This window comes from Lactuca virosa, chromosome 9 (genome assembly GCF_052849685.1).
Source record: "Lactuca virosa cultivar CGN04683 chromosome 9, Lactuca_virosa_CGN04683_v6, whole genome shotgun sequence".
NCBI lineage: Eukaryota > Viridiplantae > Streptophyta > Magnoliopsida > Asterales > Asteraceae > Lactuca > Lactuca virosa.
The window spans coordinates 161,138,615-161,164,173 of NC_136434.1; the positions used below are offsets into that span (position 1 = coordinate 161,138,615).

Genomic DNA, 25,559 nt, shown 5'->3' on the forward strand with positions numbered 1-25,559 from the left:
CTTAAACTTACTTGAAGTTCTAAAGGCTCCACCTAAACACCACACATAACATTCAATTAACAAATAAAGTATATGTTTCAAAAATACAACTTTATTCTAACTTTTATATTAATTTTTATATTTTCCCTGCCCGACCCCCGCTCAGTGTTTTAGTCATAAAACCTAATCTACAGCTCCAATTGGAATGAAATCAGACATTATGGAAACTAGACTCGATTGCCTAGAACTTCATGAGAGAGGAGCATCTTCCAATTCTGCCCAGATTAGCAGCTATAGCTCTCGCAAGATGGGGAAAAGTTGCTGTGCAGAATTCTAACATTCACCAAAAATCACTATATGATTCAAGACTTTAGGTAAATGATTATAGTTGCTCAATTTTACACACAATATGATTGAATGATAGTATTAAGACATAAATTGTGTACTTTATGAGAATATCAAACAGATGACACAAAAATGTTGAGTAGAATGCCTAAACATGTAAACGAACATTTAGAACAAAGTTCCAGATTTTGACCCGTAACAGCCACTTGTTGAAAGCCATTTTAACACAACCAATGACTGAAAATTATACAATATTTTTGTATATTCCAGTAGTTTATACTTTTAGCTTTTCAGAAAGTACTCTTAAAAGTCCAAACGATTTTTCTACAATTTTGTATGATTGTTACAAAACAGTCTATCGGTACAGCTAATTTCCGACCAGTCAGTGAAAAGGGCGATTTTCACCTAAGTTGGAGGCAACAACCTATGATGCATGGAAACGCCATCCAGGGTGCCGTACCCGTATCCGATACTTGGAGGAAACGGAAACGCATAGGAAACGGCCAGGAAACGTTTCCTGGACGTATTGGCGAAACACGAAACATATCAGGTAAGTTTCCAAGAAGTTTCCGATTTTTTTTGCATGGGCTTTCTAGTCCAAATAAGCTAATGGATAATTGGGCTATCGAAATTACCCTACAACTATCAATATTACCGATCGGTGCCTCCCTAATTCGTTGGTTAATTTTAATTTACTATCCTTTAGACGTTTACCTTTACTGCTTGGCTGCTTGCGGCTTGCTGCACTTACTGTCGACGATCACCTTGGTGACTGAGAAATCAGAAATCGATTATTATGGCTTCTAGTTCTCAAGAACAAGAAACACAAGGATCAAGTACATCAATAGACCAACCTCCGTTGTGGGACTATGTGACTAAACTTGAAAAACTTGCTGGAGCAGGGGGATATTGGAAGTTCAAGTGTAATCTTTGCAGTGAAACCCGACAAGGATCATATTCTAGAGTTAGAGCACATTTGCTTGGTATAAAAGGTAATATACTTTTCAATTTAGAGTGTGTGTCTATGTAATTTTAAATTTTTTATTCATGTTATGTTGTTATTGAATTATTGTATTTATTCATGAACAATTGTAAAGAAATAAGAGGTTGCAAATTTGTTTTGATTCATGTATTTGTTGCGATTTTTGATTCATGTTATTGTATTGAACTAATGAATCATGAACATTTGTAAAGAAATAAGAGGCTGTGATTTTTTTTTTGATTCACTTTCTTGTTTTGATTAATGTAATTGAATTGATAAATGATAATGTCAATGATGAACTTATTTTTTTCATGTCATTGAATTGAGAATGTCAATTGCCAATGTTATTGTGTGTGTTCTTGAAATCATGATTTTTGATCTTAGGATGTGGGATTTCTATATGCAAGAAATCAACAGCGGCAGACAAACTTAACATGAACTAATTAGAAGATGCATATGAAAAGAAGAAAACCGAGTCACAAGCGAAAGAAGTTCAATTGCCATGTGAAGCTGGTGTTGGATTTAAGAAAAGAAAAGGTATTTCAACACCTATTGAAAGAGCTTTTGGTGTTGAAATTAGGGACCAACTAGATCAAGAAATAGCTAGAATATTTTATACCGGAGGTTTACCTTTTAATCTTGCAAGAAATCCACACTATGTCAGGGCTTTTCAGTTTGCTGCTAACAACAAAATTGATGGTTATGTACCTCCTGGTTATAATAAGCTAAGAACAACATTACTACAAAAAGAAAAAGATAATGTTCACAAGCTATTGGAGCCACTTAGGTCTACATGGAAAGAAAAAGGTGTGACTATTGTGAGTGATGGCTGGAGTGATCCAACAAGAAAACCTCTAATCAATTTCATGGCTACTTCAGGTAATGGTCCTTTGTTTCTAAAGGCAGTGAATTGTTTTGGGGAAGTGAAAGATAGATTTTTTATTGCTGAGTTGATGAAAGAAGTCATCAATGAAATTGGTCATGAAAATGTTGTGCAAATTATTACTGACAATGCAGCAAACTGTAAGGCGGCTGGAGAGATTATAGAGAGTCAGTTTCCTCATATCTATTGGACACCATGTGTTGTTCATACGCTTCATCTTGCTTTGAAGAACACTTGTTCACCAAGGAATGTGGAAGCAAATGAACTAACATATGAACAGTGCAGCTGGATAAAAGAAGTTCACGAAGAGGCGTTTGTAATAAAAAATTTCATCATGAACCATAACATGAGACTCTCGATTTTCACCAAGTTTACTCTTCTTAGGCTGCTTTCTGTTGCTGACACTCGCTTTGCCTCCATCATTGTGATGCTTAAGAGATTGAAACTTATCAAAAGGGGTCTTCAAGCTATGGTCATAAGCGAAGAATGGTATTCTTATAGATTAGATGACACTGAGAAAGCAAACTCTGTGAAATAATATATTTTGAGTGATGATTGGTGGGACAAAGTAGCATATATTCTTAGTTTCACTGGACCTATATATGAGATGATTAGAGTTTGTGACAATGACAAGCCATGTTTGCACTTGGTGTATGAGATGTGGGATTCTATGATTGAGAAAGTAAAGATTGAGATCTACAAGAAAGAAAAACGTCCGACATCTCAAATAAGTTGTTTTTATGACGTCGTGCATCGTAGTTTAGTGGCTCGATGGGCGAAGAATAACACTCCCCTACATTGTTTAGCTCACTCTTTACATCTAAGGTATAAGATTTTAAATTATACACTTGATTTCTATTATATATTTATGGTTTAACCTTTGGATGTTGTAGATATTATGGTGATGCATGGTTAATGGAGGATTCTACAAGATGTGCTACACATAGGGATGGAGAAATTTCACAAGAAAGGATGAAGTGTTTTCGAAGGTTGTTTCCTAATGATGATGAGTATAGCAGAGTCCTTGATGAGTATGCAATGTTTTCAATGAAGAATGGTCCTTTTGAAGATTTAACAAGCATTTCAAAGATGGCTACTATGGAACCCAAGAATTGGTGGGTTAACTTTGGTGCTCAAACTCCTTTTCTCCAAACTTTGGCTTTTAGATTACTTGGACAACCTAGTTCTTCTTCTTATGCTGAGCGTAATTGGAGTACTTATGCATTTATTCACTCGCTTAAAAGGAACAAGTTGACTACAAGTCGTGCTCAAGACTTGGTTTACATCCACAATAATCTCCGACTTTTGTCAAGGATTCCGAAAGATAATGTAAAGATGTGGGATGTGGGTGGAGATGCTTTTGATTCAATGGAAGATGTCGGGTTTTTGGAGGTTGCAGATCTCTCACTAGATGAATCGGATTTTGAAAATGATTTGATTATTGACAATTAGTTACTTTTGAAATATTTAGTATTTTTGGAGTTTAAACTTTACATATTTTGGAATTTTTTTAATATATATATATATATATATATATATATATATATATATATATATATATATATATATATATATATATATGTTTTTTCATATTTTTATATTGCCGTATCTGTGCCGTATCCGTATCTTGAATTTATGAGTTTTGCCGTTTCCCGTATCCGTTCCGTATCCATTTCCCGTTGCCATATCCGTTTCCGTGCAACCTAGGCAAAAACAGGTCTTGGAAAAATTCATGGACAAACTAGACTCGAATTTAAAACTTTGAGAATTTACGGATCATTAATCCAACTTCTAATGATTTTTCTAGATTTTTTTGAAAACAGGGACAGATTGGTAATTTTGCTGAATTTTCCAGCTTTGAATTTCAAGGACTTTTTGACCACTTAACCTATTAAGCCACAACCAAAATCAACTATAAAGTTGTAAATCGAGTTCTTAACAGTAGCAACATGTCAAGAAGTTAAAATAACAATTTCAACCTCAAGTCATGATTCAAAGTACAATGCTTATATGAGAAAAATAAGGTACTTTGCTAAAAGAGAAAACACCACTAGGGCTTGAGTTTTCTCCACCATTAAGCCTCACATTAAGACCTTTTAGGGACTCTTTTGAGGACCTTTTGGATGGTTCAAAACAAGGTCTTAGATGAAGGAAATTAATCACACGAATCTAAAAGAATGAAGATAACAAAAACATGAACTTGAAGAAGGAAATCATTCAAGGTGTTTATAAGAAATTTTGACAGCAATTAAGCCATCAAAAACACCCTACACCAATGGAATTAAACCATATGAACTTTCAAAGGTTGCTAGGAAGAAGAAGATGAGATTGTAATTATCAATTAGGAAGAGGATTAACAAAAACAATCTTCAATTGACGAAGAGTTTGATGTATGAACACAAGGAAAGAGATTAGAAGAGAAATATTTTTTTTACCATAATTATCCAAGAATCGCAGCCCTTCTTCCCTGTAGGATCGATCAAGCAAATCCTTCTCTCTTCTTCCTCCTTGATCGGCTCGACTTTTCTTCCCCTCCAAGCCTCTCACGTTTTTTGTTCTTTTCTTCTTGGCCTTCAACCGACGACGCACACAATGAAGGAAGAAGTAGTGATCGTTTTTTTCTTCTTCTTATGTATTCACGTGAATGGATGGACACAAGGAAAAGGATCGATCCTTCTCCTTGGGGGTTACTCCAAATTTTTGCCATATAGCCCCTTAATTCTCCATATTATACCCCTTTTACACTTACCCTAGTATTCTTGACAAATTAGATTTCTATAAATGACACCTTAGCCCCTCAACTCATAATAAACCCTAAAATGAATTATTTTTACCCTAATAATTCCATAAATCAGTTTCATTAATTTACACATTTTTTAATTATGATTAATTCTTTTTGATATTAAATAATACTATTTTTAGTTAATTTATTCCCTTTTAACCTCATAAAACTAAAATATTTTGCATAAATAGTTCTTTGAGTAACGGAACAACTAACGTCGTTTACGATAGGATTTTCGAGTCGTTACAGTTCAGCATTTTCTTATTAAAGGGTTGGTCATTGCTTCCAGGCTAACTGCGTACAATAGTGCAAAGAGACTAGCACTTAGCCTAACCATTCAAGAAATTATGCAGGGCACTATGGTTCAGAAGGATGACCTTCCAAAATCTTAAAGCAGTAAGAGAAAATCTAATGGTGATTCGGAGCAACCAACATGGAAGAGACAAGACTCAGGGAAAATTCACGTCACAAATACCCCATCAACTACTCCACCAAGACAATACGCTGGAGATCTACCACTATGCAATAAGTGCCAATACCACCATGTAGGAGAGTGTAGAGAACTAATTTGTAAGAACTGCAGTAAAGAGGGCCACACTGCCAAGTCCTGTAGGAGCCCGACATGTGCCACAAACCAAAAGACTGGTACCGGTGGCAATCACAACTGTTATGAATGGGGAAAGTCTGGCCACTTCAAAAGAGACTTCCTAAAGAAGAGAAATCGAGGAGGTAATGCTCAAGGAAGAGCATTTTACATTGGCACGAGAGACGCTACCCAAGAAAACGGTACGTCCTTACTAATAACTTGCGTACAAACTAAATACGAATAAGCTTTGTAATCACTAGACTCAAGCACTCGCTAAGACATAAATCTGATAAAAACTAGGAAAAGCCTTAGGAAATCAAATCACTTTCTATAGGTCTACGTTGTACCGTTGTTCCATACTACCTAAGAGTATGCTTCAAAATTCATGTTTCCCTAAGATTCTCCCAAAATAATGCCCCTACGTCAGACACTACAAGTTGAATTTCAGGTAGAAAATTCCTTTAATAGAGGGAGAATGTGACAATTCCGAAAATTGTCACCGATTATTAGCGTGACAAACGCAATAGACTAAATCTTAGTCAATCTAGCTAGGATGTCAATATGAGATTTCACATTCCGTTATCAGCTAAATCGTCCATAATTTATAAAAATAAGTGCGTGAAAAAATTATGTTATTTTGTATAAATAATAACATATTCTGAAAATACGCGACTTTCCGATCTCGGAAATATAAAATTTATAAAAATCCGACTTCATATAAATAAATTATAATTTTTATACATTATAAAGATCCGACTTTGTATAAACGTAATAGACTAGATGATCCATTTAATTTTTACGAAAATAATAAGATGTGACATTTTTTGTAATTAAACGTTGAATATCCAAATAAAAATAAGAAATGTCTTTGCCGTTTTTTTCCTTAACATCCATAACTTATTGAATAAGCAACTTATTGAATAAGTAATTTAAAGAATATTGACGATACGAAGCGGTCCAAGTCGTCCGCAACTAAATTTTCCAGTGACGGTCTTTATCACCTCACTAATATTTTACCAAATTCAGAATAAGAAGCAGATTTTTGTAATGATGTTTATATTTTCATATCGATATCGATGTATGTAATCGAGCGTTAACATTAATTAAACATGTTTTTGTTATTAAAACATGAAACACATCATATAAATGGGTAAAAATAAGATAAAAATTAGAAAAATGCATATTAAACTCAGTAAAAAAAATTCCTAAATAAATTGATAACAAGAGTAATTGTATTTACAAAATAAATGAAAAATCATGATGAAAAATACTATAGTCGATGTCTATTATTTTCTCAATTCTCAATATTCAAAGCATATCGACGCAATTATTAAAAAGATAAGAAAGACGAATATGTCCAAGTCGGTCACAATTGTAATTTCCATTGTTGGCTGCGCCGTGTTGACTCAGCTCGTGTCCCACTATGAGCATTATCGTTCACCACCAGGCACAAGCCACTTCTATTTAAACCCTGAAACCCAACCTCGTATACAACCTAACCCTATCTTCAAAAATGGCCACCAAGATCTCATTCTTCCTCTCGTCCCTTGCAATCTTAGCAGCTCTGCAACTGTCATCAGCAGTCGACTACTCCGTCACAAACCGGGCAGCAGCCACCCCCGGCGGTGTTAAGTTCAATAACGTCATTGGAGCGGCATACACCACTCAAACTCTCCGTTCCGCCACAAGCTTCATATGGACCACATTCCAACAAAATACTGCTGCTGACAAAAAGAACGTAGCACGAGTAAACGTGTTCATTGATGACATGGATGGTGTTGCCTACACTTCTGGCAATGAGATCCATGTCAGCGCGAGGTACATTCAGGGTTATTCCGGTGATGTCAAGAAAGAGATTACCGGAGTACTCTACCACGAGATGACTCATGTATGGCAATGGAATGGAAACGGTCAAGCTCCGGGAGGATTGATAGAGGGAATTGCGGATTACGTGAGGCTGAAGGCTGGGTATGCTCCTAGCCATTGGGTTCAGCCACGGCAAGGTAACAAATGGGACCAAGGGTACGATGTGACAGCTCGGTTTCTAGACTATTGTAATGGTCGGAGAAGTGGGTTCGTGGCTGATCTCAATAAGAAGATGAGGAACGGCTATAACGACGGTTATTTCGTGGACTTGCTAGGGAAGACGGTTGCTCAACTGTGGGCTGAATACAAAGCTTAAGGGTGCAAGCATAGAGCACCATAATATATAAACTTAAAAAATAGAATTACCAAACTTCTATGCATTGTATTTTAACAAATAATTATGATAAACATTGATGCATACAAAGTTGAATAAAAATAAAAAGGTATTATTCCTATATACACGCTCTATTCACTTGTAACCTATTCAAACAAATGATTACTTATTCCCTAAGTCATGAACAGTATGACTTTAAAGTTTATTTTAAAAGCTTAATACATGCACTTAATGCATGCACAAGAGGAGTCACAACATGAAATGGTTGCATGATAATCTTTACTTTTTAGGCTGCATACCACCTCAATTGAGATCCATTTCCAGTTGGAATGTAGAAATCTATATATAATTGTGCAACATTGATCCCTATGGTATCTTAAAAATTGTACTATGAGTCCAACTTTTTCTTTCGTGCATAATAGGTCCAAAATGAAACATATCGTGTAGATTTGGTCCCTCAAATTAGTTGTCGTCTAAAGCAACCTGTTAAGTCTCATGTGTCTTTAAAAATGAGGGGTATTTTCGTCTTTACATGTCTTTACACAACAATTAAATAAACCTGCCCCTCCTCTCTCTCTCTCTCTCTCTCTTACAGTTTGATTCTTGCTCATTTGATTTTAACAACTAGAAGATACCACCACCACCAACAATCAACACCAACACCACCACCACCAGACCAGTCAATGTCGTTACTGCCCTCATTGTTGGAATGCTCCTCTCCTCGCTGGAATGCCGCCTCCTTGCTAGAAAGTCGCATCCTCGCTATAAGGAGAGCCCCTCTATCAAATCTAAGGGTTTTCTGACGGAGTTCAATGTAACATCCCAAAATTCATAGCCAAAAATTTCATTTTTAATTAAGTATAAAACCAATAGTCTGAAACATCCATAGTGTTAACTCATTGTCTAATCAAAAACCAGTATTTCAAATAACTAAAGCATGTCATAGAAAAGTATTATCAGAGTACAACTCCCAAAGATCTCATAATGCGGAAATCATAGTGTGATGCGCTGCGATCCTACCGAGTCCTTTCCTTTTGAAAAAGAAGTACTTGAAACCAAAACTGAAAACCGTAAGCACGAAGCTTAGTGAGTTCCCCCCATCATACCACATAATCACATACTACCAGGCATATCTAGGTGCCCGGCCTACCCTGTCATGCATATCTGGGTGCCCGACCTACCCTGCCAGCCGTTTCTGAAAAACCCAAAGAAAGTAACAACAAAAAGAAGTTTTGGAACAAACGAAAGGGGCAATCGTCACAAGAGCCCTCAAAGAAGCAACAAACAGTGGCAGTTCATGCTGCTATTTTTCCTGCTTCTATTCCTACCACTGTATCTATTACTCCAGCACACCCAAGTCGATATGTTGGGACTTTGCCAAAGTGCAATAAGTGCAACTTCCATCATACAGGAGTTTTCAAGGAAATTCACTGCATAAACTACAACAGGAAGGAACACACTGCCCGTTTTTGTAAAGGGCCAGCACAACCCATCTCTCAAGTCCCCGCCGCGGGAGTAAGTCAAGCTTGTTATGAGTCTGGCGAAATTGGGCACTTCAAGCGAGACTGAACAAAGACACGGAATGCTGGCGAAATCTGCCAAGTAACGAATCCCTCGTTATCTATGGCGACTAAACCAATACGAACCTTCAAATAATTTATTGTTTCAAGGCCCATAAGTATCTTTGCAAAGATTATTGTGCCTTCTTAGCTCACGTAGTTGATAAAACACAAGAAGTGAAAAACATCAAGGATATTCCTGAAGTCTATGATTTCCCTGATGTATTCCCCAAAGATCTCTCATGAGTTCCTCCTGAACGCCAAGTCGAATTCCGAATCGACTTGATTCCCGAAGCTACCCCCGTAACCAAATCCCCGTATCGTTTTGAACCATCAGAGATGCAGGAACTATCCAACCAATTGAACGAGCTTCTAAGCAAAGGATTCATAAGACCAAGCTTCTCACCCTGGGGAGCATCGATCTTGTTCGTGAAAAAGAAGGATGGATCGTTCCGAATGTGCATAGACTACCGGAAATTGAATAAACTCACTGTCAAAAACCGATACCCTTTACCACGAATAGACGACCTCTTCGATTAACTTCAAGGGGCAAGTTTCTTCTCCAAGATTGAATTGAGATCAGGATACCATCAGCTATGAGTCCAGGAGGCCGATATTCCAAAGACCGCTTTTAGAACTCGCTACGGTCACTGTGAATTTGTAGTGATTCCCTTTGGTTTAACAAACGCACCCGCAATGTTTATGGGCCTGATGAACCGTGTGTGTCGGCCTTACTTAGACAAGTTTGTTATAGTTTTCATCGATGATATACTAGTCTATTCCCGAAGTAAGGAAGAACACAACCAACAATTATGACAAGTCTTGGAAACCTTAAGGGCAGAGAAATTGTATGCGAAGTTCTCGAAGTGCGAATTTTGGATTCGAAAGGTGGACTTCCTAGGTCATGCAGTCAGCAATGAAGGGATACATGTCGATCCCTCCAAGATCAAAGCTATTGAAAACTGGGCGACCCCATGAACCCCAACAGAAATTCGTCAAATTCTAGGTCTCCCTGGATATTACAGAAGGTTCATCCAAAACTTCTCTAAAATCGCAAAACCCCTCACCACTCTGACACAGAAGGGTGTAACCTTCAGCTGGGAGGAGAAACAAGAAACTGCTTTCAAGACACTAAAGCGAGCCCTATGCAGCGCACCGATATTTTCCCTCCCAGAAGGGACGAAAGATTTTGTAGTTTACCGCGATGCGTCCAAGGGCTAGGCTGCGTTCTTATGCAGCTAAGAGATGTCATATCCTACGCCTCAAGACAGCTTAAGAACCACGAGGTCAACTATACTACAAACGACCTTGAACTAGGAGCAGTGATTTTTGCTCTGAAGATCTGGAATCATTACCTTTATGGTACGAAATACACAGTCTTTACAGACCAAAAAAGCCTCCAACACATATTTGATCAGAAAAAACTAAACATGAGACAGTGACGATGGGTGGAACTACTCAATGATTACGAATGTGAGATTCACTATCATCCCGACAAACCCAATGTAGTAGCAGATGCCCTTAGTCAAAAAGAATACTCGGGCCACCGAGTAAAGGTCTCTAACTATGACAATCCATTCATACCTATCCGCTCAGATCAAAGAGGCTCAGCTGGAAGCCTTGAAACCCGAGAACATGACAGGTGAAGCCTTAAAAGGAATGGAAAAGAACTTGGAAATCAAGGGTGACGGAGTTCGTCATCTCATGAATCGGATCTGGACACCGAAATTTGGTGGTTACAGAGATGTTGTCATGAACGAAGCCCACAAAACTCGATACTCCGTTCATCCAGGTTCAGACAAGATGTATCTGGACCTCAAGAAACTCTATTGGTGGCCGAAAATGAAAGCTGAAATTGCTACCTATGTGGGCAAGTGCCTAACTTGCACCAAAGTCAAGGTAGAATACCAGAAGCCTTCGGGTTTACTATAACAACCAGAAATACCCAAATGTAAGTGGGAGTGGATAACTATGGATTTCATAACCAAGTTACGTAGGACAACGGGTGGTCATGACACCATTTGGGTGATCGTCGACAAATTAACCAAATCCGCACACTTCCTGCCAATAAAAGAAACTGGCAAAATGGAGAAGTTAACAAGGACGTACATTCAAGAGATAGTACGATTGCATGGCGTGCCAATATCCATTATTTCTGAACGATATAGTAGATTTACCTCGCGGTTTTGGAAATCATTGCAAAAGTCGTTGGGAACCAAACTTGACATGAGTACAGCGTACCATCCTCAGACTGGTGGGAAAAACGAAAGAACCATACAAACGCTGGAAGACATGTTGAGAGCTTGTGTGATAGATTCTGGTAAAGCTTGGGATGCCCATTTACCACTCGTTGAATTTTCGTACAACAATAGCTATCACACTAGTATCAAAGTTGCTCCCTTTGAAACCCTCTATGGCCGAAAATGCAGATCTCCTCTGTGCTGGGATGAAGAGGGTGATACACAACTGGCAAAGACACAAGTACCCAACAACACTCTAACCGGTCCCGAGATCATTCGAGAAACAACAGAAAATATCGTCCAAATCCAGGAATGACTAAAAGCTTCTAGAGACAGACAAAAGAGTTATGCGGACAAACGGCAAAAACCCTTGGAATTCCAGGTTGGTGACCGCGTCCTATGATAGGTCTCACCCTGGAAAGGAATGATACGTTTCAGCAAACATCGAAAACTAAATCCAAGGTACATCGGACCATTCGAGATTCTTGCTAGAATTGGTCTGGTTGCTTATAAACTCAATCTACCACATGAACTCAGTAACATTCATCCCACTTTTCACGTATCTAATCTCAAGAAGTGTCTGCCTGACGAAACTCTTGTAATTCCACTCGACGAAATCGAGTTAAACGAGAGTCTATACTTCGTAGAAGAACCAGTGGAAATCATGCATAGGGAAATAAAAAGAACAAAACAAAGCCGTATACCAATAGTGAAGGTTCGCTGGAATGCCAAGAGGGGACCTGAATTCACTTGGGAACGGGAAGATCGGATGAAATAGAAGTATCCACATCTTTTCCCTAGTTCATGAGTACCACTTTAGAAACAATTTCGGGACGAAATTCCCTCTAACGAGGGGATAATTTATTAACCCTATATTTCAAGTCAATGTAATAGTCTAGGTCAACCATTGTAACTAGTTTTAAAGTAATAAAGAGAAATTATTTGAATATTCTGTGCATTATATTTATTTATAAATTAAGATGAAAATAAGCGTCAAAAATAAAATGTTAGATAAATCCGATATCTATGAAGAAACTTGTAGTGGTCGTGACAAGGATTCCGGAGATATAAAGAACGCTGGAATCCGAGTTATAACAAAGAAGTTATGACATATCAAATTTCGCGACGGAACCGGCACGACGTCGTGTGATGTAAAAAGTGAATTTACGATAAAATGCTTTTTAGCTTTAACAATATAAATAAAAGTTGTAGCATATGTTAAACCGAGAACGTGCATAAAAAGAACGTCCAAATCTGACTTCGTATGAGGAAGTTATGAATTTTCTAAGATTTGGAATAGCAGTGTACAACTTGTAATTCAAATTTAAGATTGAGTGATTTTTAGCCGATACAACCTAAACGAGAATCGAAGATCTCATCAATAGAAGTTCAACGGTAAAAAGACAGATGAAAAGGGACTTCGTATGAAGAAGTTATGAATTTTTAACGGACTTTTCCTGTCCCGGCCTGTTAAAAATATAACTTTAAAAATATATCAAAATTTGCCGACGGAGTCTAAACGAAAGTTATAGAATACGGTCTCACCTAAGCGTGGTTATAAATAATGTCAAAAACAGAGCTCGTATGCAAACGTTATGAATTTTTGAAATTCGAGGCACAAATTCTTAGGGAGTCCGAAGGAGTACGCCCTGCATACGAGATTACTCCCCACATACTCGGAAGCTTGGTCCGGAGTCGGCCCATCACCCTATTCCTTCGCACGGTGGACGCGTGTTCGTAGCAGTGACACATCCGAAGCTCGGAAACCGAACAAAGGCCACGTAGCTCCTACGCGCTGCGTACGAGGGTACGCCCTGCGTACCGAGGTACGCCCCGCGTACCGAAGTTACGCCCAGCGTAATGCGAGCCCTCGGCTAGCTATAGAAAGGATGCGAGACCTCCCGGTTTTGGTTGCTACTTTACCATCTTTTTCACTCTCTATACCCTCTCAAACAATCCTAAAACCCCCCGAAGCTTAGGGAACCTCCCTAACACCCGAAGAAAGCCCCAGAGCACCCGAAGTCCCCGAGAAAAGAGTCTTTTCGGTTTTAAACTTGGTCCGCACAGACCCTTATTTTCAGCATAAACTCGTGATTTCAAGTAACGAAGTGCTGTCCAAGTCACCACTTTATCAAGTGAGTTCATACCCCTACTTTTTCACTATTTTCCATATTTTAAGGGGGAAAATACAAGTAAAACATAAGGAAATCTTGTGTTAATATCAAAATTATTCATATAGTTCTCAATTGTTGTTTTTACTAAAATAAACATACTAGTTTACTAGTTCGGAATTTCATACAAAAACGAATATATAAACTATAAACAGAATTTCTACACGTAACCGTCGATATAGCTTTGTGAGACATACTTCAAGTACTTATCTAAAGTTTCAACCAGCCCCTGAAATTATAACCAGAGTCTCCTGGAGGGAGAGCATGAAACTTGTGTATAGATCTATACGGGACTGCCAATCCCGCACCTTAACTGTTCGCTACAGTTAGGCCGACAGGCCTGGGGTGACAAATGTCATACCGATTACGACGCTTGAAGAACGTCGTGTTCAGGCCATCTTAGGTCATCAAACATGGTTATGATAACTCACAATTTGGTATTGAACAATACGATTAATGTATGAATAAGTAAACAACTTCACATAGTTTTATTAAATAATAAAATTATAATACAGTATTTTACAAGTACAGCTGGTGAATCCAGACGTTTACAATTACATCATTTTCATACAAGTACAAATACGTAATACTATTTCAGTGCAGAGAAAACATACTTTTCATGGTTTTATGTGAATTAAAACTACATTTTACTATCTCAGAGTACAATAACATTTACACGTTTTGATTACAACAGAAAATATAGGATTTTCTGGGAAAACATACTTACATTTTCAAGGAACAAATGACAGGTTTCAATTACAAACATGCTTATAAACTCACCAACTTAATTGTTGACACTCTTTTCAAAACTACTTGTATTCTTAGGAAATTAGTAAATAGGTACATCCACGAGTTTTTGAGAAGACGGAGCATTATAGAGTCACGTCTTTTAGTTTTTGCTATATACATTTTGGTGTCATATATACAATGACTTGATCACATATGTAAAAACTTTTACTTTATCGATGTAATGATTGTTGTACTTTCATTACTATTATGCAATTGTTGTGATACTGTACATGACGTCCCCCGCTCCCCGAATGTTTCCGCCGTTTACCGGTTTGGGGGTGTGACAGATCATGAGATATTTTTCACTTCTTTGGAAGAGGGGTTGACGGTGGTGGCTGATTTAGCTTAGACAATTTGTGTAACATCCCAGCACCAGATATTTTCCTTTTTGACACAAAACACAAAATTTGTTGCAAGTTAAGTCTTTACGCAATGCGTACTTGGGTAGTACGCATGGCGTAGTCCATTTAACGCAAGTCGGACATGTTTGTGAGTATGTTGTGCCTACTCATGAGTACGCAGGGCGTACGTGACAAATGAGCAAACCCTATTTTTTAGGGTTTGAGCACTATTTAATCAATCTACTACCAACGTGAAATTAAATGAGAACATGGTTGCACACAACCAGAATGAGATAGGTGGTCATACTTTTTTTCCCAATTTAAAGGCTACAAACCAATTAAGAACCATGCCAATAGATCGAGCCAAGTACTCTCATGCTATCATGCTCAGCCTACATACATCCCTCGTGACAATATCTAATGAACTTATCACCATACACACCCTTAAGAGAATCCCAAAACCAACATTGGATCTACTGCATTTATGCTCGCTCACAACCTTACCCGAAGGTGAAGTACTAGTAGATCTAGTGAAATGATGACCCTCAATCATGAAAAAAACATCCTCATGAACGACCAAAACAAATCCCATCAATACACAACTAGCTCGATAAAACTTTTAAAGTTAACCATAAGTGTTGCTTAAAGCCATGGACATCTTCCAAACTCTAGCCAGACTTGATGATAGGCTGATGAATCCATTGAACTTCAACTGATACAAAACAAAAATTCCGAAGAATCTCTGCTTTGACGATAAACAAAATATCCAATTTATCGAGAATGCATTGACACCTAATCTAACGAACCAATACACTACTGAATCAAAGCCCATGCGGAAACTGATTTACCGAACGACAACTGCTCAATCTAGACTATAAATAGCAATCCATACAACGAGCTGACAAATATCTCAACAACCGATACCCAACCTGAGCGATCCTAGCATGTCCTCATCTATTCATTGGCATCCTAAAGGGAACCAATGTCTACAACGAGCTCTCTTCTAACAACTTCTTGCCACGGAGACAACTCTTGCATTACTGAACATATACCTCTGATGGCAACTTGCTCTGCACGCCTGTCTTGACAATTCCTAAACCAAAGTCTCGCATACCCAAACCGCAGATCGGTATGAACCATTCTTCCGACACCAAAAACTCGAACAGATCGATGATCCTCCAAGTAGAATACCCAGTTCTCCCCCACTTAGGGTTCGAACTACCACCAATTGACATTGCAAACTGAACAAATACTCAAACTGGCCAACCCATACCAATAGTTTCCCTAACCCATTGGAATGTATAACACAACGCAAGTGATCTTCCAGATAAAGACCAAGCCAACTCAAAGAGATTCCAGTTCTCAGATGGAAACCTCATAAACTTCCAATCATAACCACCTCTAACATCTAGAATTCCATACAGATACATAAGAAATAATTGACAGTCCATTCATGACACCAACTTCCTATCTAGAAATGAATGAGCTACTACACTCCTCACATGTAAATCCCTAATCGTCAATTCATCGCGATGATCGTTCCTAAATACAAGAGGCATCATTCTCATAATTTGGATACATCAGAGACAACAGAAGTTGCCGTTCCCAATTCACTTCCCTGATCACCTGAAACAATTAACTAGCACTTGTCCTGACTATATTCAAATAAAGCAGACCCTTGATCTCATCTCAAGGTAATCATACCACACGGATCCTCTTGTGCATTCCCACACTACCATACATACTACCAAAAACCACAACTATCTAGCCCTGTGCTGGGTCTACACCCCAACTCTGAAGATCACAAGTCTACTCTGTCTTTCCTCTGAGCACAACAAGCTGGAAAACATAACCCTGTCGTAGATAGCAACATCACAATCCATCTATCAATAACTCAGCTTCCAGCTGCAATCCTCGAGCCGATCATAATAATTGCTTCCTTCTTGAGTCCCGCGACTCAACTGGAACTGCCTTCATCAAGTCCTACAAGACCTCAAAACCAACTAACTCACCCAGGTCTACACCATTCAAACCCAAACTGACATGAACACTAAGGCCCAAACAATCACCAGACCCATTCTCATGCTTGAACAACCATAACCAAAACACCATCATATATGGAAACACTACCAAAAATCAAAGTATCAACCCATACTATCTACCCAGTAGTCATCTCAGCAGTCCCCCTCACAGTCTGCAAAGCTGCAGTTCGCTCCTCGAACTTGGCAATTAGCCTGCTAGTGATCCGATCCATGATACCAAATAGTTCTTCATGTAATATCTGTGAGACCTCAATGGTAATCATCTATCGCATCTGATCAACAATCAACCCCGACCTATCTTGGCCAACAACTCCAGATCTTGAACCAGATCCCCTCATGAGCTCCATACTGAATCGAACCAAAATGCATCAGAATGCCCTAATAAACATTGGTACAACCATATGCCGAGACTACCCCTCGAGGTTTGTGACTTCCTTGCTATGCGTACGGGTCCTGTGCTTTCAGTAGTATGGGCCCACACTACCTTCCACACCTACCCGTATTTGTCTCAAGCATCATAAAAACCACCCAAAACAAATACAACAACTAGTATACACATACATCCTATACTCACTCCCTAGAGAGTGGCTAAACGCGCCTCGTCTGGCTGACTGCTCAAACATATACTCATCCATGAAACGTCAACCAACCATGCAAAACTCGCATAGGCTAATCATACATAACAATGGCTCCTATACACAGTCGAATACTTGATTCTACCCTAAGCCCTTCATTAGACAAGAACAGGAAATAAGGCTAAACCAAACATTCTTAGGCTATTAAATCGTAGTTATGTACAACTATGATGCATACACTAAGAAACTACAGTAATGATGTCAATTCCATACAAAAAGTAACCCTAGGCTATCAAACATCATACATCAGGCAATTCTATCATGAAATTTTAGAAGATCCCTAGCCTATCACTAGCATGTAGTTCTATCATAAACATCATATCAAATAATAGTGTGGTAACTTGGGGTATACTTTCTTGCTCCGGCTGATCGTACAAATCGTATCCTTCCTTGGTTACTTTTGAAAACAATTTTGAAAACCGTTTTAAAACTTTTGTAGTTCCTTAGTTTGAGTTTGGATTCACACGAATGTTCATGCAATTCTCTCAAACCAAGGATTTGATACCAACTTGTAACGTCCCAAAAATCACAATAAATGTTAACTTTTTGAAATCAACCCAAACCATAAATGGTTACAAAAGCATGGTATCAAAAGTGTATTTCAGTAATCAGAGTATCCCAAAATCCAAATAATAGAAAATCGAAGGATTTGAAAGATTACGCCTTCGCCTTGGCACGGTCATCTGAAGTACCTGAAACAATAAACTGAAACTGTAAGCCAAAGCTTAGTGATATCCGCCAAAGTACCAACCCACAGAAACATAAAATAACATATATTGGGTCCACAACTAACATACTGGATTACCCATGAGCCCACAGTATGAGCCTGGCTTGCCTTTCAGACCTACAACACAAATCTGGTTTGCTTCCGAGCCCACAACATAAGTCTGGCATGCCCTTCAAGCCCATAACTTATGTCTGGCTTGCTTCAGGGTTTGATGTCTACAACACAAATAAGTACTACCTCAACCCAACCATACTATATCGATATATACATAACATATGACATATATCCACCAAACAGATGAACATATAACTAGTCAATAGACGAACATATCAAAATCCTGTATACCAGGATACATAATCTAGTGGGCTGGCGTTGGTGACTTCAACCCACAATTACAATGAGGAAAACTGACCTCAATCCGAACAGATAGTTGAGTAGGATTCTGCTCCGAATATCAGCTCTAACCATCACCTATTCATCAAATAGTGATCAATCTCATATACAACTCAAAATACCCATAGGTCAAACTTGGAAAATGCCAACGGTTAAAGTCAAAGTCAACTAAAGTAGTTCGGCATACAGTGGCTATCCTTGGCCACGCCGTGGCCACCAAATGACAAAACAGTCAAGTCTCAGCCTAGCCACCATGCCGTGGAGACCTTGGCCACGCTGTAGGCATTGGGCTCCCCAACAGCTTAATGGATTAAGTTGATTTCCTTGATCTTAAGGGATCCAAAGCTCAGTTCTGGTCCATTCCAAGGTCCAAGTGGATAAAGTTTCCAACTTTATCCTTTTAGACTCTCTAAGGGATAGCGATCCCATTTCTAGACCTAAAAAGGGCAAGAACGTAACTTAGCTTAACCTATTAAGCACTCTCACTTGAAGACTACTAGATCCCCATTCCCTGAATGTTTCTAGCATCAAATAAGAACATAAAAAATCCTTACTTTGTAGACATGCATGTCTAATGCATGTCTTGGACTCTATTAGGTCAAAATGAGAGTTTTTTTTGCCAAATCTTCCATGCATGATGCTAAAACTCAATGCTATTCCAAATCCAATGCATCAAAGGTCCGAAATGACCTGGAGATTCATAAATTTGCAAACTTCATTAGATCTCACCACCCAACAATCAAGAACATGAAGATTAAGGCGTAGAAACCAAGATTTATGCATAATAAACCAAAAAGCTTGGAACTTGTGGACTTACAAGAGTCTAGAAGATGCACAATAAGATGGTGAGAATAGTTGCTTGATGAATCCAAGACTAGAAGTCACCTCCTTCTTCAATCCCGAAAAAGCATCACAAAAGGCTTAGAGCGCAAAAATGGAGGATATGGTTTACTTGGAGGATGAGAGAGTGTGATGGAGGTTGAGGGTGAGCAATCCAAGCCATCATATTCCCTTAAATACAGTGAAAACACTAGATATTAGGGTTTATCATTAAACATCTTCCACGCCGTGGCCATAGGTTGCGATGTCGTGATGACCATTAACCCGCAGTACAATGACCATCGCCACGTCGTGGGATGCCTTATCCACAACGTGGTACTGCCCAAAATCCAAAATATAATAAATTAAAGTACCTCCAAAAATTCGGATGTTACTTGTTTTTTGGCAGTTGTGTGTTTCTGAATGGTCTCTCGAGTTTTCTTTATAAGGTGCCTTGATTTCGAAGTGATTAAAAGGAGTTTGTGGAATATGTTGACGTTGTTAGTGTTCCACTAAAACGGTTATTTAGCTGAGACTTGTGTTAGGAGTCGCCTTTGTTTTTAAGTTGAGGGTTCATCAGTAGTGATTAGTCATAGCTTCTGTTTTCTAGTCGTATCAGCAAGATAATTCGGGGTCGAAAGGGTTCCGTATGGTTCGGGTTGTGAAGTGAAGTCATATTGACTGCGTTTAGGGATGCTTTTGCCTGCTTGGGAGTCGGACAAGATATTGGATTTACAGAATCCAAGCAGAGTAATGATACTTATTCTTCATTGATTAAAGTTAATGGGTCAAGGATTCATTATCCAGAGTTGTTTGCAACGCCAGACTTCGAGGACAAAGTCTGATTTAAGTGGGGCAGAATTGTAACATCCTGGTACCAGGTATTTTCCTTTTTGACCCAAAAGACAAAATTAGAGTAATAATTTTTTGGGTTTCAGCACTATTTAAGCATCCTTATCTCCCCAAAACCCTTTCCCTCATCATCCTCTATCTCCCACATCTCCCCTTCCAAATGCTAATTCATTATGTGATCCTTTTTGAGCTTGAGAGTGTATTTTTGGTTTCTTGAAGGAAGGAGATGTCACACCCCAAAACCAGGAACGACGGAAACGTTCTGGGGCGGAGGACGTCATGTACAGTATCATAACAATGCAAAGTAGTAAATAAGCAACAACATCATCCATTGCATTAATAGTATAATTTCATATATGTGTGTTCTTTCATTGTAATAAGACACCAAAAATGAATCAAAATAAAAGACGAGTCTTGAACATGCTCCGTCTTCTCAAAACCTGGTCGACTGTACCTGTCTACTGATGACCTGAGAATACAAGTTATTTTGAAAGAGTTGATCATCATTTAAGCTGGTGAATTCATAAGTATTTAGAAGTCAATGTTTGTATAAGTTTGATGAAAATGTTTGTAAATGTTCAATGTAAATGTTTGTATATGTTTGAAAACTCCTAGAAAATCCTATATTTTCTACTAGTATAAAAAGTAGTCTTCTACCAAGACCCGAGTGTTTTGTATGTTTGTTTCTTTGTAAAAGTGTAAGCTTTTCCCAAATATGACTATCATTACCAAAATATAGTTTTATATTACCCTTTATGTGAGAAGATCACAATTTGAATATAATGGGAAAATGTATGTGTACTGTAGTATTATTTGTATTAACTACTGAAGTAATAACTACCTTAAAACCAATGGTTTAATTAAGGCAAAATGTGATAAGATTGTTACCATACTAAACCGACTATAACACGACGATGAAAGACGTCGGAAGAAATGACATTTGGCACCCGTAGAATTGAAAGTCTCACTGTAGCGAACAACAAGGTGTAGGATAATCAATCCATATAGATCTATACACAAACTCACGCTCTCCCTGTAGGAGATTCTGGTTACAAAACATGACATAACGAAATGGTCGATGTGTCATCAACTAGTATCTCACATTATGTTATCTCTGAATCTTGTTATAGTATACTTGTTATAGTAATAGTATTCTATGTATAGTATTCTTGGTAATAGTATCCTTTGTATAGTATTCTCTGTTATAGTATTCTCTGTCTAGTATTCTTTGTTATAGTATTCTCTGTTATAGTATTCTCTGTTATAGTATTTGTATATGATAGTATTCTCCTAAACTATACCTATTATAGTTTACTAGTAATTTCTGTAGTTTGAATGAATGAAGGTATGCCTTTGCTACCCAAAGGTACTGAACTGATTGATAGTATTTTTATATCTACATATGTATACATAATATATAACTGATATTTAAACGACATTCGGACTAATAACCGATACTCTCAGGCCACATCCAAACAAGGAAAAGGAAATAAAGCGAGTTATCAGTCCTAAGTCCTTTAAACATTACTTATATAACTATACATATATAGACATGCATTTGACAATATATAAGTTTAAAAAGAAGTTTTGTAAAACATTTGAAGAGTTTAATAATAAATATTGATGACTTGATGTCAATTTATAAAACGATTTAAAAGCATTTTGATTGATAATACAGTTTGAAAGTATAAGAAATCCTTTGTTTGTAACACAGTTTGAAGTGTATGAAATCCATTGTTTGAAACATAGTTATAAATCACATGTGATTGATTATATAACTAACATGTTTTCTACTTGTATTCCCCCCCCCCCCATAAAAGCATTTAAAATCATTTAAAAGATAGATTAAGGGGTATGAACTCACCTGTAGTGAGTGATGCGAATGTAAGATCAGTAAAGGAAGCTAAGTGTCAAGTGAAGAGTTGAGCACACACGGATCCTATTTAGCATATAATGACACATATATGCATCTAATTAGTGTTTATGACAACTAATCATGAAATGGAACAACCTTAGGGACTAGGAAACACTTGTTATGAAGTGTTAAACCACATAGGGTTGCATATAAGGGGAGTATGGCCTCTCATTAGAGTTTATGGCCAACATGGCATGATCAAGGGAGTTCACGGCCATGAGTTTACGGCCCAAAGAGTTTACGGCCGTAAACTCATGGTATTTTGTACCATTTTGTGTTATAAGGTCTTACAAGTCATAATGAAGTGTTCTATGATCAAGTCTAAGCCTTAGGAAGGGATAGTGGCACAAATGCACCACTTTTTAGGGTTTACGGCCCAAGGTGATTGCCTTGGCCGTAAACACCATGTGTTCTTGATTCATTTTTTTGTTTAAGGTCCTATACTCTTCTTGGAAGTATTCTAGACTTGGCTTCCAAGGCTTTGGAAGGGAATAGGGCTCATTTGCACCCTTAATTAGGGTTTACGGCCCAAGGAGATTGCCTTGGCCGTAAACTCCTTTTGATCTTGTTTTCTTGATGTTTTCTAGGTGTAAACTAAGGGATTCAAGCATATAACAAGCTAAGGCAAGAGTACTTACAGTATAGAAGCTTGTAAGGGTGTTTAAGGCTCAAGAACACTAGTGTGTGTTCTTGGTGAAATGAAGAACACTTGAAGATCTATCAAAATGGAATGATTTCATGGATGAAATCAATGATCCTTACTAGATAAGGTGATATAACAACAAATCAAAGGATGAAATACTTATATTTTTGGAAGATTGAAATGAAGATCCTTATGATACTTGAGAGAGAAATGGAAGTTCTTGGCTTGAAAATGGAAGTAATGAGGAAAAAGGGTGTAAACTCATGCTTTAGGTATGAGTTCACGACCACAAGAGAGTTTACGGCCCAAACTCATAAAGTTTGGCCGTAAACACCACATTTTAGGTTTAGGGTTTCGTTTGTTGCATATTGAACTCTAGAGTATACTTCCTATAATTACCTCTTGAAGGTACTAGGCTTTAGAACACTCAAACAGACTCTAAATAGTGCTAAAAATTAGCAGAATAAGTCTGACTTAGATTGAAGTGAATGGTTGTACAAGATAGAAATTTCGAGTTGTCACAGGAGAAGGAAGTGGAATCATCTTAGAAGCTCAAGGTACCCTAGATCCAGAAATATCTCACTCTCAAGCATCCTTTGAGGTATAAAACTTGAACTTGATGCGTGATTTCTTCGTATCTTGTTACTTCCAAGGTTTTATGCTTTTTAGTCCCATAATATTGGTGTTCATGAGTATGGTTGTCTCTAATCAATAAGATGTACCGCTTGGTTCATTGTGCATTTCGGTTTAGACCCTGTGGAGGTGTATTGTTTGTAAATTGGTCCTTAGGGTTAGTACGCGGGGCGTACTGGCTGAGAAGCCAATACACAGGGAGTACCACATGGTACACTTAGCGTACTAAGAAGGAGTGGATCGTGCATTCGGACCTCTTACGCGGGACGCACGAGGGGTTTAGTGAAACCCTAATTTTAGGGTTTTGCACCCTATATAAACTCCTTAGGTCCCCAGGGCTGGCCTATTTGCGAGCCTCCATACCTCATAAAACCTAAATTTAAAACCCTTAGCCATCAGTTTTGTGTCTTTGATCTCTTGAGAAGAATTTGGTGCTTATTTTTTCATTTTGGAAGGGATAAAAGAAGATTGAAGGTGCATTGCTTATTGTGAATCTTAGAGATCCGGAATCATCACTCATTTTGCAAGTCTTTTGAGGTATAAAGTTCATACATTGTCTACCCTTTGCTTAGATCTCTTCATGTAACATCCCCAAATTTCAGAAGTTCAATGAAGGGCCAAAAGTGTAAATAAAAGAAGGGACTCGACGAGTAGGTCCGCTTACTCGCCGAGTCGGAGCGGGATTTTGTCACAGGTATAAGTGGCCAACTCGCCTAGTCGGCGGCTAGAACTCGACGAGTTGGTGCTGAAGAGAGAAAACCCTAATCTTAGGGTTTGCACCCTATATAAAGAACATTATATCCTTCCCTCAGCCCCCTTGCTACCCTGAGACTTCCAGCAAACCCTAGTTCGTATGAAACACCATTGATTGAGGAGATTGGAGCTTGGAAGAAGATTTTGGTGTAAGAGGCTTCAGGAATTAGAGGCTAGTATCAAGGGGCTTGTGTAGATCTGGAATCTACATTAGTTTTGGCACATCTCAGAGGTAAGAAGCCTTTATCCTAAGCTATTTCCTTTTTGGATTCATCCATGGTTATTGATTTGGGGTCCCTTAGCTTGTTTGAGATCTATTTCGGGTTTAGAGGCTAGATTTGAGGTTGCAACTTCGGATCTAGGTTAGTTTTGGGCTATGAGAGCATAAAGAATCATCCTTTGGGTTTGTTTGAAAGGATCCTTGTCTCAAACCCAAGCCCTAGAGTGATTTGGACCTTTAAACCCTTGGTTTCACGTAAAGTTTGCAACTTTATGTGAGGGTTAGATTGTAGAAGGGTGGATCTATGGATTGGAGCCCCTGCATGGCTCGAAAATCCTCTGAATAGATTGAGAACTGGAGAGACTTGGCGAGTCACATGGGTGTACTCGAAGAGTTGTATGAACATGTGCATGGACTCGGCGAGTTGAAGAACAACTCGGCGAGTCTGTTGAATATTGCCTTGGACTCGGCGAGTCTGTTCTGGACTCGGCGAGTCTGGTTGCAGAACCCCAATCTTTTTGGTTAAACCTCGAAGCAGTGAGTCGGGAGGTGACTCAGTGAGATGAGCAGGATGGGACTCAGAGATCGTTGGACTCGACGAGTCTTGGGGTGACTCGGCGAGTTGAGTCGTGTTCTAAGAGTTTTCAGAGTATAAGGACTCGACGAGTCAACGGGTTGACTCGGCGAGTAGAGTCAGTTATGAAGGTTGACTTTGACTGAGGACTTTGACTTTGACCAAGAGTTGACCAGTTTGATTTCCAAGGGTATTATGGTAATTTTGGTATTTATGGAATTGGTTCTTTGGTAGTGTTCTGTGGTGGAGTTCGTGTCGGTGGTCGGAGCAGCTTGGTCTTATCTCTTCAGTCGGCAATTGCAGGTGAGTTATCCTCACTATATCGACAGGGTCTATGGCACCAAGGCTGACCCTTTTATCAGATGGAAATCCGGGTATTGTTTGTTATGTTATTGTTTTGCTAGATCTGCATCCTGGTATTTAGGACGGTGTTATGTTAGTGACCTGGTTAAGGTCGGTACCCGGTATATAGGGTAATGATATGCTAGTGACTGGT

The 25,559-nt window shown here is 38.5% G+C and overlaps 2 protein-coding genes across 2 annotated transcripts; both read left to right on the forward strand.

Moving 5' to 3' along the window:
* Positions 1-1,120: 1,120 nt before the first annotated feature.
* LOC145139961 (uncharacterized) lies at positions 1,121-2,727 on the forward strand. Its single transcript, XM_079073603.1, has 2 exons — positions 1,121-1,316; positions 1,754-2,727. Exons 1-2 carry the CDS (start codon positions 1,121-1,123, stop codon positions 2,725-2,727), a joined length of 1,170 nt encoding a protein of 389 aa, XP_078929729.1.
* A 4,307-nt stretch (positions 2,728-7,034) lies between these two features.
* LOC145135903 (uncharacterized) lies at positions 7,035-7,878 on the forward strand. Its single transcript, XM_079070100.1, has one exon. The coding sequence runs from the start codon at positions 7,071-7,073 to the stop codon at positions 7,737-7,739; it is 669 nt and encodes a 222-aa protein (XP_078926226.1). The 5' UTR covers positions 7,035-7,070; the 3' UTR covers positions 7,740-7,878.
* The last annotated feature ends 17,681 nt before the right edge of the window (positions 7,879-25,559 follow it).

Bases quoted from the DNA above. Each gene is read 5' to 3' on its own strand.
- LOC145139961 (XM_079073603.1), top strand. From the start codon at position 1,121: ATGGCTTCTAGTTCTCAAGAACAAGAAACACAAGGATCAAGTACATCA. The intron at 1,317-1,753 runs GTAATATACTTT...TGAACTAATTAG, and splicing joins ACATTTGCTTGGTATAAAAG to AAGATGCATATGAAAAGAAG.
- LOC145135903 (XM_079070100.1), top strand. From the start codon at position 7,071: ATGGCCACCAAGATCTCATTCTTCCTCTCGTCCCTTGCAATCTTAGCA.